Source organism: Gallus gallus, chromosome 2 (assembly GCF_016699485.2).
Source record: "Gallus gallus isolate bGalGal1 chromosome 2, bGalGal1.mat.broiler.GRCg7b, whole genome shotgun sequence".
NCBI classification, from domain to species: Eukaryota; Metazoa; Chordata; class Aves; order Galliformes; family Phasianidae; genus Gallus; species Gallus gallus.
Window position 1 is genome coordinate 90,987,797 of NC_052533.1, and position 15,199 is coordinate 91,002,995.

At 40.3% G+C, this 15,199-nt stretch overlaps 1 protein-coding gene across 2 annotated transcripts in view; it reads right to left on the reverse strand.

The window, feature by feature from the left end:
• Nucleotides 1-15,199, reverse strand: part of TSHZ1 (teashirt zinc finger homeobox 1) — a 54,594-nt gene that overhangs the window by 29,788 nt on the left and 9,607 nt on the right. The window contains exon 1 of one of the 2 annotated variants that reach the window (XM_040695660.2): nucleotides 9,035-9,144. The exons of the other annotated variant lie outside the window; for it this stretch is intronic. Within the exon in view, the coding sequence (XP_040551594.1) occupies nucleotides 9,035-9,059 (25 nt within the window). The 5' untranslated portion in view covers nucleotides 9,060-9,144. Of the gene's footprint in view, nucleotides 1-9,034; nucleotides 9,145-15,199 lie in introns of those variants that run through there. 2 annotated transcript variants of the gene reach the window in all.

The window sequence follows — 15,199 nt, forward strand, 5'->3', positions numbered from 1 at the left end:
AGGAAAAGATTAAAGAGTAGTGCTTTATTTCTTCACAACTTTTATTATCTGGAAATAAAAAAAGATAGCAATGAAAAGTTCTGGGAGTGTAAGATTTTACTGCTTTATCCAGTTGTATCCAACTCCAATGAAGAAAATGCAATTACATCTAGGAAAGGCTAATCAAAACAGAGAAAGTGGGAGAGTTTTTAAACCATAAGAAGAAGGGTTTAATCAGAATATATTATATATACCCTACCCACAGCTTACTACCCTTTACTGCATCCTTGCATTTTTGTATTTGATTGTACATCTCAGAATCTCACCTTCTGTTTGTCTTAAAAAATCATGGCAGAAAATGTAGCAAAGTTGCAGATCTCTGGTATTACTGAATCAAGAACATAGAGAGAAAGGTTGGTTCGCAGAAAGTCCAATAACCTTGTTTTCAGAAGGAAAAAAAAAAAAAAAAAGAAGAAATCTTTGAGATTATCTTCTTTAGGAAGCAGGGAAAGTCAGGAATAAAATTATCCCCAGTGTTTTAGAATGCCAGAAAGACATGAGGGCTGATAGGATGAACTGCTGATGCTTCTTGTTGTGTACCAAAAGGCATCTAAACAACTTCACTGTTAGCATGCCAGGCAAAGACTACCTCTCTACCCACAGAGCTACAAGTTTCTAAAGGAAATGTTCCAAGTCAGAACATTTCACTGAATACTTGTACGTACAGAATGCACACTGGTGCTCGACCACAAAGCACATCCAAGGAACTGGATTTAGTTTTTGGAAAGCTCATCTGATTTCTAAGAACAGATCCAGCTGCATCAGGTGCAGTCTGCCAGTGGAAGTGAATTCAAGTGATGACGCTGAGGCTCTGCTCAGATGTAGCTGAGGAGTGGAGTTATGTCCTGTTTGCTGATAGGTGAGGTAATGCTGCTGTAGGAGGGGTAATCTTCAGCAGAAGAGCAGCAGCAAAACAGCTGTGATAGCTAGGAATTTTGATAGTTATTTTTGCTCCATCTTTGGTCTCAGCAAACTGTCCACAGCACTGACAGCACAGGGTCTCACACATAAACTCACAGGGCTTTGGCAAGATGCATATAAAATACAAACAAAAATCAATCAATCAAAGGCACAGAAAGATGAAAATTGGCACGGTGGCACTGTGCTGTACAAAAGGATTACACAGCATATAAGTTTTGATGACTTTTTCCTCAAACTGCTATAAACAGAATCCTCCAATCTAGAAAACTTCTTTAGAAGCCAGCAGAAGAAATGAGGTTATTTCTAAAGTACAAAACATTGCAGGGATGTTCATCCTTACTTAAATCTATTATTTTATTCCTATGTGCTCTTTTCATAAAGAAAACAATGAAAGACAAGGTTGTATCTGATACAAGGAAAAGTTAAGTTGGAAGTGGAGCATGTGAGGCAGGGCTTGCCATGAGTCAACAGAGCAATTAACCTGAGGAACCAGACAGTTCATCTGAGGAAGGGAACTGTACTTCATCAGGATCTACTAGAAATTGGGAACTTCCTAAAAGTAGATGCTGTTGGTTATATAAGGAGAAAGAAGGCAAAATGACTGATGATAAAAATGTATTTTTGTCCCAGATAGATAATGGGATAACTTAAGTTCATCCAAAAAAGTTCTCACTCCATCTACTCACCAGATCCCTAGTAAAGCACATTAGAAGTTTAAATGCAGAAGTATTCTTCAAGCACGATGACACTAGGCAATACATGCTGTTTACTGCCTGTAATTGTAGTAATTTTTATTAGAAAGGGTGAGCCCTACAAAGTTTGTTTAAAGTGTTCACCTTTACAGTGTCACTCCTAACCTTGTATATCATATTAGCCTTCTTCATCATCACTGTTAACTTTGGGGACAGTCTGTGCTCAAAGCTTCTAGACAACATCTAACTGAGCAGACTCCGATCTTGACAGAGCCTCTAAAGAAAATGTTTATTGGAAAAAAAAAAAACAAACAGCAATTTTACAAGTATATAAATGTAACTTACACACAAAGCCAGAGGCTGTTTAAAAATCTAGCTAACAAGAGAAAATATAGGATTTAGATGTTCATGTTATCTGCTAACTTTAATCCAAATAAACCAGGCAAAAATACCCCAGTGTATCTGATGCGGCATTTGTCTTGAATACAAAGCCATTCCTAGTGCATTACTCAGTCCCATTTTTATCACTTGAATATTAACTTTATCCTGAGATTCCTTTTTCCTTCAATTGGCAGACACCAGCTGGAGTTCCAGAGATACGTGAGCCCAAGGCATGGAAGAAGGGCTGGAGGGCATGTCCTGTGAGAAGAAGCTGAGGACATTGGGCTGTCCAGCCTTGAGGAGGCCAAGAGGCGGCCTTACAGCTCTCCACAGCTCCCTGAGGAGAGGAAGCAGAGGCAGGTGTCAGGCTCTGCTTCTGGTACCCCACAGCAGTACAGGAATGGCACAAAACTGTCTGGAGAGGATGAGCATTAGGAAACATTTCTGTGCCGTGAGGGTGGTAAGACACCTGAACAACTAGTGGTTGATGCCCCATGCCCGTCAGTGTCCAAGAGGAATTTGGACAATGCCCTCGTTAATATGCTTTAACTTCTGGTGAGCCCTGAAGTGGTCCAGCAGTTGGTATAGATGAACTTTGTAGGTTCCTTCCTACTAGAGCTAGTCTAATCTACTTTTGGAAATTTGTTTGGGTTTCTTTTCATTTTCCAGTTAGGAATGCACCAGTATTTGCTAGGAAAGGAAATACACACGCTCCAAACGCCAACAAAATTTTCAAGAACAGAGGTATGTCTCTGTGGATGGATGAAAAATTCTACATATTACATATAATACAACCACTGCTCTCTCTACATATTGGCCAAGGATTCAAAACAAACAAAAAAGAAAGGAAATGAAGAAGAACACAGTCCACTGGTTGTACTTTAACTGCAGAGACATCTGTGCTAATGACACCACCGACACAAGGTAAACACATGGTAATCAGAAGACAAAGTGTTAACAGTGAGTTGCCATGTAATTACCATTGCATCCAATGAAGTTATGCAGTACTGTGTGTACTGCATTGTTCGTGTTATTATGTGGTAACTATCAAATTACCACGTGTCATCACTGTAACATTAGGTTGATCCACTATGGAAATTCATTCTGCTCAAAAGGACGCTAAATTCTTCATTTTGTCCCCCTGGTGATGTGGACAGGTGGATTACATACTGAGCTATACTAAAGGTTAAAGGACTAGGTTAGGCACTTCATAGATTAAACCTGATCAAATAGCCTGATTCTGCCACCTTTTCCCACTATGAGTTTCATTACTCTACTGCAGATGGGATAATACTTGACAGAGTAGTACTATCTGTCCCAAAGTGATCATTTTCTCCTTAAATTTCCTGTAAAACCTACATCAACCTTCCTTCTCTACAGTTATAGTGGTTACTATCTTAAAAAAAATAAAGTAGAAAAGCAGGTTTTGCCTGCGGTAAATGGAAGGGAGTCAAAGATGTCAGGAGATCCATTTAGGACTTATTCTGTTACTAATCTATTTTAGTGAGGAAGCTAACAGAAATATTACTGTGATGAGAGGAGAGAGTATTTGTTTTTTTTTTAAGGAACAAGCAGAAATAGATCCATCCTGATAAGCTTTGACTCGCATGTTTTCCACATTTACAGTTCTGTGCAGAACAAAATTAAGTGTTAGAAGATTTTTAAAATAACATTAGGCAAACACACAAGTCTTGGAAACAACCCAAGCAAGGGAGCAAAACTGGCAAGTACAGCTCTCAACCTGGGAACCTCCCACACTACAACAAACTCATTAGCAACTGCTAACAAGCCACCTGGCGTGAGCTACATGATAAGTGAAAATACGATGGCGAGGATGTTATGAAAATGGTTATCACCCATCCGTGTATTCACTACAAGGAGTATTTTGCACATATATTTTACATTAACACTTGGAAAGTGCTCAGATGTTATGTGAATGGGAGCCCACGCAAGAGCCCACACAGCTGACACTAGTTTCAAGGGCACAGGATTGTTCACTAGTAGCTTCAGTGAAATCTAAATAGGTGCATAACAAAATTCAAACACAAATGAAAGTCAAAGACATTAAGGGGACAAAGATAATTGGGTAATTATGTAAATAAAATTTGAAATATTATAAAAGATTTATCAAAATAAGAAGACAGCCCTTTCCTACCATGATTAGTTAGCATATAGCAGAGTCCCTGAGAAGACAAGACACTTAGTGTTTCACTCAGGCTAGCAGAACAAGATGTATGGTCTGGAGAAAGTTAAGATTTACTGAAAACTACCATGTGTCATCTCCACTAGGCCTAGCCTCACGTCTGCAAGTGCGTATGAGCTAACATACAGAGAGGTAAAAACAACCTTTCTTTTCTTTGGAAGAAAGGCTCACGGACTCAGAAAAACAACTCTTTTTGTGGCAACAAACCTTTCCTTCGCAGAACACTTCTACCTCAACGTCTGCAGCTCATGGTTGAGTTCGTGGAAACAGCTCATTAATAGAAGGGTAGTACCTTGGCTATTCCTGGTAAGAAATGGCTAAAAGGCAGATTTTTGACAAAAATGGCTCACTTCGCTTTCCTTCTGCACTTTCACACAGAGTATTTCTCACCACTTGCAACATCTCTTTGAATCTCAAGAGTGGAGTTGCTTGGTGACTCAAGATTACAGCACTGGAAATGCATGCAGTTTTTAAGTATCGGGCACTAACAGCAAGTTATCAACTGTATAGTTAGTGACAAGTCCTGCCCTGTTGTCTCTTCAACCATTTACCTACACCTTCTTCACTATTTTCTAGAATCCCTTGCAGAATCCAGCTCATCAGTAGTTGCAGAGTTGTTTAAGGAGGAATGGCAGTCAGTGAAGCCAAATGACAATTGGAAGGATATCATCTTGCAAGCAATTTCAACAGAAGAACAGAAGCAAGGAACGGAAACAGATTTGTGTCCTCATATTGTTTCCAGGTTGTTCTTACACTGTCAAATACAGTGCCTCCAAATCACAAGTGACATTGCTTCATTTACAGTAACAAACATGGTGGAACAGGGTACACAAAATTCAAGGGGTTTCCCCACTGTGTCCTCTAGCCTGGCTCTAGGGGAAGGCTGTAAAAAAGCAACAGCATTCTAGTGTTGACTACACTATGTTTTGCATTATTTATTACCCCAACAGTTTCTGTACAAAGAACTTTTATGTGATCATGTGAATATTTCTGTGATGCAACGACCAGCATCTCTAGCGCTTCAAACCATTGCCTTAAATAAAAGCTTTGGGTTAACATTACCTGTGTTGCTTATGAAAGAGGACATTGTCTCTTTAATTTTGCATGCATTACAATGTTTTTAACCACTAAGGTCATACCTGCATGTGATGACTGACAACTTTTCAGCTTGACTCAAAGCAAACAGCTGTTGGTTTGATTGCCTAGCAACTAAAAGTTGATGGATGACCCTTAAGATGGATAACTACCATAAATCACCTCATTCAGACTCTCAGGGAAAAAAATTAAAAAACAATGGTTTTCATGACATTTGCTGCACTCCATAATGTGCCATGATAAATTTGGCTGCCTTATGGATGCACAGTTGTGGCTGCTGAAATTAGACACTTTTGTTTTCTGCATTCTGCACTTCTTGTAGGCCCCTCTGTAAGGTGTGTTCATATTAATATACTCCACTGTCAGAAGAAAGCAGAATACCAGAAGCTACTGTCAGTCACCACAAGGCAGGGAGAATCTGTATTGAGTCTCTGCATCACCAAACAGCTTTTAATCAGGAAACAGCAGTCTTATATCATAGCTATGGCACTGAGCTACATGCATTAATAATGGTTACAATATATTTAGTGTAATGACTTGACCCCGGTCAACATTATTGATGCTGTGATTAATATGAATTTGATAAACTGCTTCCTCTTTGAAGACATTTTGTATGTTTCTCAAGCAAGAGAAAAATACTTTTGCGTATAAGTAAATATAGCAGGACTTCACAGAGGCATTCTGATCTCAGCTGCACAGGTGTAAAAATAGATTTCTCAGGATTTATATTAGTGCCCTGAAATTAGAATCTGGACCACAGATAAATAAATAATTAAACCCTCATTTTCATCTCGTTAATAGGAAAAAAAAAAAAAAAGAAACAAAATCCTCAAACCATGATTCTAAATGGAAGACCATATTCTTTCCAGAGTGTTCAGACAGAAAGGGAAATTCCCTTTTATTGTTCTAGATAATAGGATTTCTCTGTTTGTTATGTACAGAATACATATGCATTCAAAAACAGATGTTCATAATTGTTTCCATTGTTTGGATTTTTTTTTAAAACAACTCTTGAGCTTGACTATTCATATGAAAACTCTCTTACTGAATTTGGTTTATGGCAGATAAGTGATTTCTGGTTTTGTTTAAAGAAAAAAAGGAGATAACTTAGTGTAAGATTTAGTATTTCCTTGTGGAAGCGCTGGCTTACATGTTATTATGTGAGGATTTCATCAAGAACAACAAATGTGGCAGAACTACCTGCCTCTTAGCTGATACATGTCAGCCCACATGAATAAACTGCTGTCCGAGGTAACATTTTTGGACAGGATGGTAATTCCCAAACTGTGATACATGACCCCCTGAATAGGGGTGCAGGTCAAGAGGGATCCAAGCTATGTTTAGAGGCATGGAAAAGAGCTCCAAAATTTAATACATTCAGAAATGGAAGTCATCAGTGAAAATCAGGAGTCAAACGAAAAGTAAGCAACTTCACTGGGGAGCAGGGGGTTACCTGGACAAAGTAATTTAGAAAACGATGCTAAGGGAAGAAAGCTTTGAGTTGGGACTGAGCTGCAGAACTTGTGCAGAAAGCATGCTTGACTAGACCTCTGCTACCAGCTGCAAGAACTTTCCCCTTCTCTGAAGTCAGCCGAGCATCTTCAAGCTCATCCACTTCTTAAAATTAGAAGTCATGTTCCGAAATGTGAATCACATTCTAATAAATTCAATGAAGCATGCAGGTGAGTTGGTGGTACAAGATCGTAAGCAAACCTTAGCTGAACCGTGCCTTCAGATTTGCAGCAGGCTGTAAGCAGTTTTCTAGAATGCGTGTTCTGAAAATACAAGGTATGCTTCCACTTGCAAGATGGGGAACTACATTTCTGTGTTTTACATAGAAGTGGAACACAAGCACAGCATGCATCAGGCTGTTTAGGTCTGCTGCATTTCTCAACAACCAACCATGGCGATGCTCCACCAGGAGCGTGTACAATTTACTGGACTTTTCAACTCTGTTTCTCAAGCAGGAAGTGCCTGTGAAGTTTAGATGCTTTGCCTCTCCAAGCAGAGACAAACATGGATATATAACAATGCTAGTTGTAATGCAATTTATTTGGAGGTTCTGAAATTTCAGATCACAGCATTCTATAATCAATACCTCGCATTATTCAGCCACAGTATGCCTCCAGCCGAGAAGCTAACTAGTGTAGTGTGTAATTCACACAAGAGAGTCTCAAGTGCACCTAGATATGTTTCATATAAAAGCACTTACATACGTATAACATTCAGACGCAGCCTCTATTTATTGTCTCAGCTTTAAGTCCCACATGCCTCCGTGAAGGACCCACTAAAGAGGACAAGACGGCATGCTGGCCCTTTAAAACTGAAATGCTTGTTTCCTTTCCGTAAGAAAAGTAAATCATGCTATAGTGAGTGGAGCTTTGAAAAAGCATCCATCCATTAAAGTTCATGGATCCTCGTTTCCAGATTGTCCCTCCCCTGGCTGTGTCTCAAGTTACAGCCTTGTACAATCCAAGTCTAAATAATATTCACTATGATAAATGACACCATAACTCCGATATCCACAATCAATCTTTGCTTTAAAGATACATCCATCTTCAATAATGTTGATGGGGATTCTGTAAAATGGGAAACGTGACTGTTTTCCCGACCTCCTAACAGTGGGGGAAGGAAGCTCTGAGTGATGGCTGTCAGCCCACATCTGGCTGCAAAAATAAATTAGCCTTATGTAGACAAATGAAAGGACCAGCCCTGACTAGAAAACAGCCACTCCTGAGCAATGGCTAATTTATAGGACTCCTTTCTGGAAAGTTCCTAGCTGAGGCTACAGTCTCCTTAGCTATCTCTTTAAATGATATCTGATGCTGTAAATAACTTCAGTGTGGTAGGAACTATGCAAAGTACAAAGAGTGATTTGGTGGGGGAAGGGGAGGAGACAATAACTTTCTCACATTCTTTGGACATGATTAAAATGTAAAATTCGGACACTGAAAACATACCCGCACACGCACACACGCACGCGAGCAAAACTTTTGTTTCAGCAAAGTGTTGCTGTATTTTGAAAACGCTTTCCTCTTTGTTTGACAGATTATTTTCTGCTTTAACTCTTCTGTCATCTCCTGGGCTTCAGGACCAAGGCACCATCAGAGACACGACCGGCTCGGTGCCAGTGACACCTTCAGGTGGAGACCGTTCCCCTGTCGTGGCTGCGGTGCTGGTGATGGCAGCACCTGGAGAGGCCACCGGATCACTTCCTGCGGCAGGCTGTGGGGCTGGGCTGTGACACAGGGGCACACGGAGAGACCGTTGCTGTGTTGGTGTCAGCGCGTGGCTTTCAAACCACCCGAAGGAGAATTAAAGAGAAAGGTGGAAGAAGACTCCCTCTCTCGCTGCCTTACGTGAAGCACAAATCTCTACCTGCACACAGGACAGCGGCTACCTCTTCTCCACGACTGAAATGCTTTATTGCCTTATTTTTTATGTCTTTGACCTTGTTCTGCTGTGGAAAAACGCAGGACTCTTAATTCTTACGGCACGTGAGGATTTAAAAACAAGGAAAGCCATCAGCAGGCCCAGGAGCAGGAGTGCTTCCCGGCGGTGCCGGAGGAGCGGGCAGGCTGCAGCCCAGTAGGCTGTTTCCAGCACCGGCTGGCAGCACCGCATCTGGGCACGGCAGCTCCCCGGGGAGGTCCCGCAGCGCAGCAGCAGCGAGGGTTAATTCTGTGAAGGTTGAAGGACTTACTGTAATGCTGTGAAGACAGAAACATCACAGGCTTTCCTGGCAAGAGGCTCGCAGAGGGTAGGAGGGGACTGCGAAATGAACTCTCTCAGGCTTTGTCGTGTACGTTTCCCAAGGCCCGGCCTGGCCCCTTTGATAAATGACACATGTCATTCTGTCAGGGGCTGACACTGCAGCTGGGAGGGCCGGTGATGTATGGCCCCGCTGAAAAGGAAATCAACTTTTTGGCACCGAGCAAGACTGTGCCCTGTGTAAGGATTTTGTTTCTCAAAAAGTGAAAGATAGACTTAGGATTTAAGGAAAAAAAAAAAAAAAAAAGTTGAAAAACAGATTGAACGACAGCTTACACTTAACATAAATTAACTCGGTAATGGTGAAATGTGCTAGCCTGTGATAAATAAAAGCTACATTAGTCAATTATTAATCACACTCCAACTTGTAGCCAAAACCCATGACTTAAATCTGAGGCCTGAGCTGCCTTACAAACAGATAAGACAGTGTTTGATAGATGTCTTGCATAGTGTAATCAGGAAGGAATCAAAGGCTTAGTGGTTTAACCAGGGGGGGTGTGGAAGGTTCTGGAAACTGAGACTGGGTAAAGTGGATAACTGGATTGAAAGCGCCCTTTCACTGGGGATACAGTATATCTTTTGACTGCTTAAAAAGAGAGAGGGAGACAGAAAGAGAAGGGGGGAGAGAGACATATCTGAATTTGGTTTAATCTTTTTTTTATATACAGGAATTTCTCAAAACTGTATTTCCCTCCCCCACCTCCCACCATCACTACTGTGTTAAATCATTTAAATCTGATCACTATTAAATGGATTCTCACCGAGACATCAAGTGTTTCAAATATGATCGTTTTGCACGGATTACAATTTAAGCATTTTATTTAATCGAATGAACTCGCATCAGGCTGCAACACATTCATGCAGATACTAGCTGTAGAGAAAAAGCACAAAGCTGCATAAACTAAACGATTCCTATTCAACCAGACTGGAAAGACAAAATCAAGGATTTCAGATATGAAGGAAAAAAAAGAAATCTGAACATCCAAAAGCATGGTTAGGGGGTGGGGAGAAGGAAGGGATGTGGATGTAGAATCTGAATAACGGCGTTACGCCTATCTGAAAGGCTGAACTTGCACATCACCTTGATGAGATGCAATCACAGCCTAGCTCTGCTTTTTGTTTATCCCCTTTAAGAAGAGCAGTACGATGGCATCTGAACCCAAAGGTGACTTTCAGCCTCTGACCAGAGAACTAGCACAAGACCTACACAGCACCAAAATATCATTCCTAGGAGTTGGACCGACCTAAAACACTGATCTAGCTTTCCATAGGCCCTCTACCCAGTGTTAAATTCACACCAGACACGCACTTCACCATCTCCCTCTCAGCACAGATGCTCTCACCCCCACTATGCCATCCAAAACTCTGCATGACTGAAAATGCAAGGCTTTACCTGATACACGGAGCCTCGAGCAGAAGTATTTCTTGGATGAACACCTAGCCTCAGGTGCTGCTCCACTAGTGGGCTGTACGTGGGCGCACTACTGCAACTACAAGAAGCCGGCTGTTGGATCAGGGTCACTTTCTAGCACCAGTTGTGCATTCACTAATAATAGAGCTAGCGAACACTCCAGAACTGGGAACAGGGTGCGCAAAAGCACTCAAGTGCTTTCCTGAATCAGGCTTTAACAAGCATTGCGGTCAGGTGAAACATTGCATAAATGTTTCTCCATAACATACGCATACTTTCTATCATTCGTAGTGCTGTTCCACTCATACGGGTTCATGGATGGCTTGCTCAACTCCCCAGAAGCCGGGGATACAATGTGTAATTACAGTATTGCACCAGTTACTAGCTTTCAGCCAGGACACAACACATTAGCAGATCCAACTGAGCCAAGTAAACACAACAGCCACCAAGAAGGACTTCATCGGACAATTCCCCCAGCCACAAAAACCATGAGGAAAAAGACTCTGACCTTTAAAAAGAGCGATTTGCCTTTCCCCCCTCCCCTCACCACATTACTACTTTATACTGCATAACATGGAAACTTTAAAATGTTTTTATGTGGGAAGGGGTCCCACTGTGCTCGGTGCTGTACACACACACACAAGGGAACAAATGAGCTTTTAATGTTAACCAAGTGAAACTGCGTTCCTCAGTTTACACACGCTGCACATGCTTGGCTTTTCTAACAATATGAAGATGAGCACAAAAAGGAAATCAACTGTAACTGTAAAAATCGCACCGCCGATGATAGCCAAAGTTTGAAGTACGTATACGTTCACACATAGGTACACAAAACGACATACGTTCACTTGGCCTCCAACCTGCCATCAGGATTTTACCAAGTAATGTATTGCTATAACACAAAATACTTTATGCAGTGATGTGGAGTTAACAGTATATCCGAAAAGCGATCCAAGTTACCTCAGTTTTCAGAAGGAAACTAACAGCTTCGCTCAAGTAAGATCTCAGATCATCTCAACCAGCTGAAAATGACAGCAGTTGTCTAGATCACAGCAGCTATATACCCACTCACCAACTTCAAGGTGGCAGAGAGAGTGCCTAACTGAGGAATTTAAAAACAAACAAACAAACAAAAAAGCACAAATTTCAAAGTAGTCGAAATAGGGAGATCCTTTGAAACAGAAACTTTAGTGACAGCCCCTACACACAGCGCAGTTATTTTCTCAATGCACGTAAAATATGACTATAGAAAGAAAGATAGGGAGCGAGGGGAAAAAAATGTGCATTCAAAAAACACATGCACGCACCGTCTGGTGTTTTAAACTTTTGCCTTCCTATGGCTAAAATATCATTTTTTTTTTTTAAGTCCATAAAATTTCAGATAGTGTGCAAAATGTTTATATATTACCAAGGTCTCCCTTTAAAAGGTTTATACTTTTACTTTATGACCTGTCCTTGATTTGACACTTCCGCTCATCAGAAAGGGATTTATAAAATAATCCTGAAGGTGAGGAACAGACATCTGTCAGGGACTGGCTGAGTTTCACTTTGCGAAATTTAAGAAGGGAGAGAAATCCTGTTAAGCTCTCTTTAGTCACCAATAGACATCAAAGGTAATAATTAAAGAAGACAGACGTCATAAAAATAAATTTATGTAGTTCTTTATAATGCACAAGCACTCTGGTGTGTAAAACATCTATTAGAGTGAAAGAAAATACAACATTCCAAATAAGCAAAAATCTGTTTTGTTTGAGGGGTTTTTCTTGCCTACTTGAATAACATTAAAAAAAAATACAAGTTTAAACTAAAGTCTTTCAAAACCTTTGCCATCTGTGGGTACATGAACTATGGATGACCCCAAATGATTTGCACTCTGCTCAGAATCCCTTAGAAAGCACGGGAAAAAGTATCATTAAGAATGACTGATGACTGCCAGTCATGGTTGACCTCACCCAAGCTTTGGTCTCTGCCTCAGTAATAAGCTGTCCTTTATTAGCACCAACACTCCATAAAAGGGGTGTGTTTAGTCACAGGATAGTGGCCTTCTAATGCTCATTGCTTCTCCCTGAAAGATTGATTAGTGCTCATTTTTACTGCCTTCACAGTATATACAGTGACAGTGCTGCAGAGTGTCAGGGCCTGCAATATTGATGATAAGTACAACTACAAACTAGAGGTTTGGAAAAGGCAGAGGACTGGGAGCTCTCTCTTCTTTTCAACTGGAGAACACTGCCAACGCAAAAAGAACAAAACACAAGCTTACACGTGAGCTACAGATATTCTGGTGGAGATAAACTGAGGCCAGGGAATTCCCTTTCCCTGAATAACAGCCGTTTAAAATACAAAACTTAACAGGAAAGGTTGCTTTTTATTTGGCTTTGTAAATGGACAGGCTTTCTTCCTTTCACCTACCAGCTGTTAAGACAAATATATTTTTATATATATACACGTTACCCAGAAATACGATTCTTGTGTTTATTTCTCACACACTGATATTTCAGAATGGCTTTTAAGGGGTGACTTACGGGGAAGGAAAGAAATCTTTTGTAAGCACAGAGAATGAATGTTCCTGATTTGGAAGCTACTGCAGTGTCCCTGTGCAGCAGCAGGTGCCTCTTCGAGAGTAGAAAAGAAAGGAAACGCGAAGAAAACATGTTGGCCATGTATCATCTTCTGCTCAAATCTGCCTGCATTAACGTGACTCTTCTGCAGCTTTTACTCTCACAGTTGAAGTCAATGAGATTGCTGCAAATTCCTAAAGTGAAATTAAGATCTGAAGTATAACCTGGTGTAACAGAGGGAAAACTGTGTGGCAGAATCATGTAATGTAGCACGCAATACCATGCAGTGTAAAGAATACTTAAAGTAGAGCAAGACCCAGATGTGTTCCTTCCAAAGCATCAGCACTGCAGTGATGAAAGAGCAGGTAAGGATTCATGAACTTTTTCATATTAAGAAATTCCAACCCAAATACATTACTTGGAAGAGCCATGCCTTGACTTGATTTAAAAAGTAGAACAGAATTGAAAACAGTCTTTAAAATGGGTGTTTTAACCAGAGACTTTATAGCATACGGGGCCAGCTCAAAGTTATACTGCAGTAGTTTAATATGGAACAACTTGCCCATATGGCCCTTCCTGGGAGCGAGTCACTTACATGTTACAGCAAGATACAGCTGAAAAAAGGTATGTTTCACTGTTACTTTTATATAGCTGGGAACTCGAGCACGGCAACCTCATACCAAAAAGTATTACAGCAAGAGTTTACTGCATTAATAATAGGATGCCCTACTGCTGTGACACATTCTGTACTTTGAAATAAATATTAGTCACAATAGTTAGGTTGTAAATTCATATACTTTAAAGCTGAGCTGTAACTATGACACTTGCAACAGTGATGATTTGCCAATAAAGCCTATTAACCATTTCACAAAGAGCTCCTTCTTCTATTCAGTCTGTTGTATTATTTTGAAAAGATCTTGCTGTAACTCATTTAAAAACATCCTTTCTTAAAACAAAAACAAAAAAAGAAAAAAGAAAAAAAAGCAAAACAAACCAGCACTTGAAAACTGGACATTAGAAATTCGTGTTCCCAATTTTGTCTCGGATTATTAGCTTTTGATTTCAGCACGCAGAGATTACTTGCAACTAATACATCATTTCATTTTTGGTTTTAAAATAACAACCAGGAAAGAATCCTGCTACATGACTGCATCTTCTGAGACATCACGGCCCAAGTCCTAAGCCACGAAAGTCAATGGCATAACTCCTTCATAGACTTCTTTGGGGATGTGGGTCGGGCCCATCCTGAAAAGCATCAGTTCTTTTCCTTCACTATATTCCCCCTTCCTATTGTACAGTTTAGGATACGCGACTGAAAAAATAAGAGCTGAATATGAAGCCAGTATTCTTAAAATCAAGAAAAATCACTTTAAAAAATAGAATTAAAACTGAGGCTAATGTAGAAAACCAAGACTTTTCTACCGCAAATCCAGACATTCACACAGTTCCTGATTCTTTAGGTGGCTAAAACTGGCCCTGCTGTACAGCAGAAAACGGAGACAATGATAAGCAGCACTGTGACTATTAGCTTAGAGGGATTCTACTTGGCTATTTTCCTGCAGCATGCACTGCAATCACAATAATAAAGAAATCCTGTATTCCACTCTAATTCACCGAGAAATAGAAACGCTGAAAATCTAAAATAATTAAGTCAATTCTAGGTTTTTCAGAATGGAAAGGAAGCTGCTTTTTCATATGAGCTTTGAATTTCACAGAGATACAATACCCATGGAAGAAAAAAAAAATGTCCATCAACTAAAATAAACTGCTTAGTGCAGCAGCAGCAGCAGTGTGGTGAACAAACATGAGCAAACCAAGAAATGAAGCACTGGAAGAAATAAAAATCAAAAGAAATGAAAGGTTGAATATACACTTTGGGTAACAGGCCTGCTCCAGGAAATACAAAAGAGGGAGGATATCTAAGTTATGCTCTGATATTTTTTTCCCCCTTTTTTTTAGTCTTGCACTTGTGGAAATACTGAATCTACAATCAGTTGAATGAAGCTCATCGTAAGCTGTTGGTTAACACATACACTAACCAAGAAATTTAGCTGAAGCACTGAACTCCCACAAAGAGAAGGATTTCCAAGCAGTTGCTCTCCTGATGGAGCCCTAAACCAGTGAC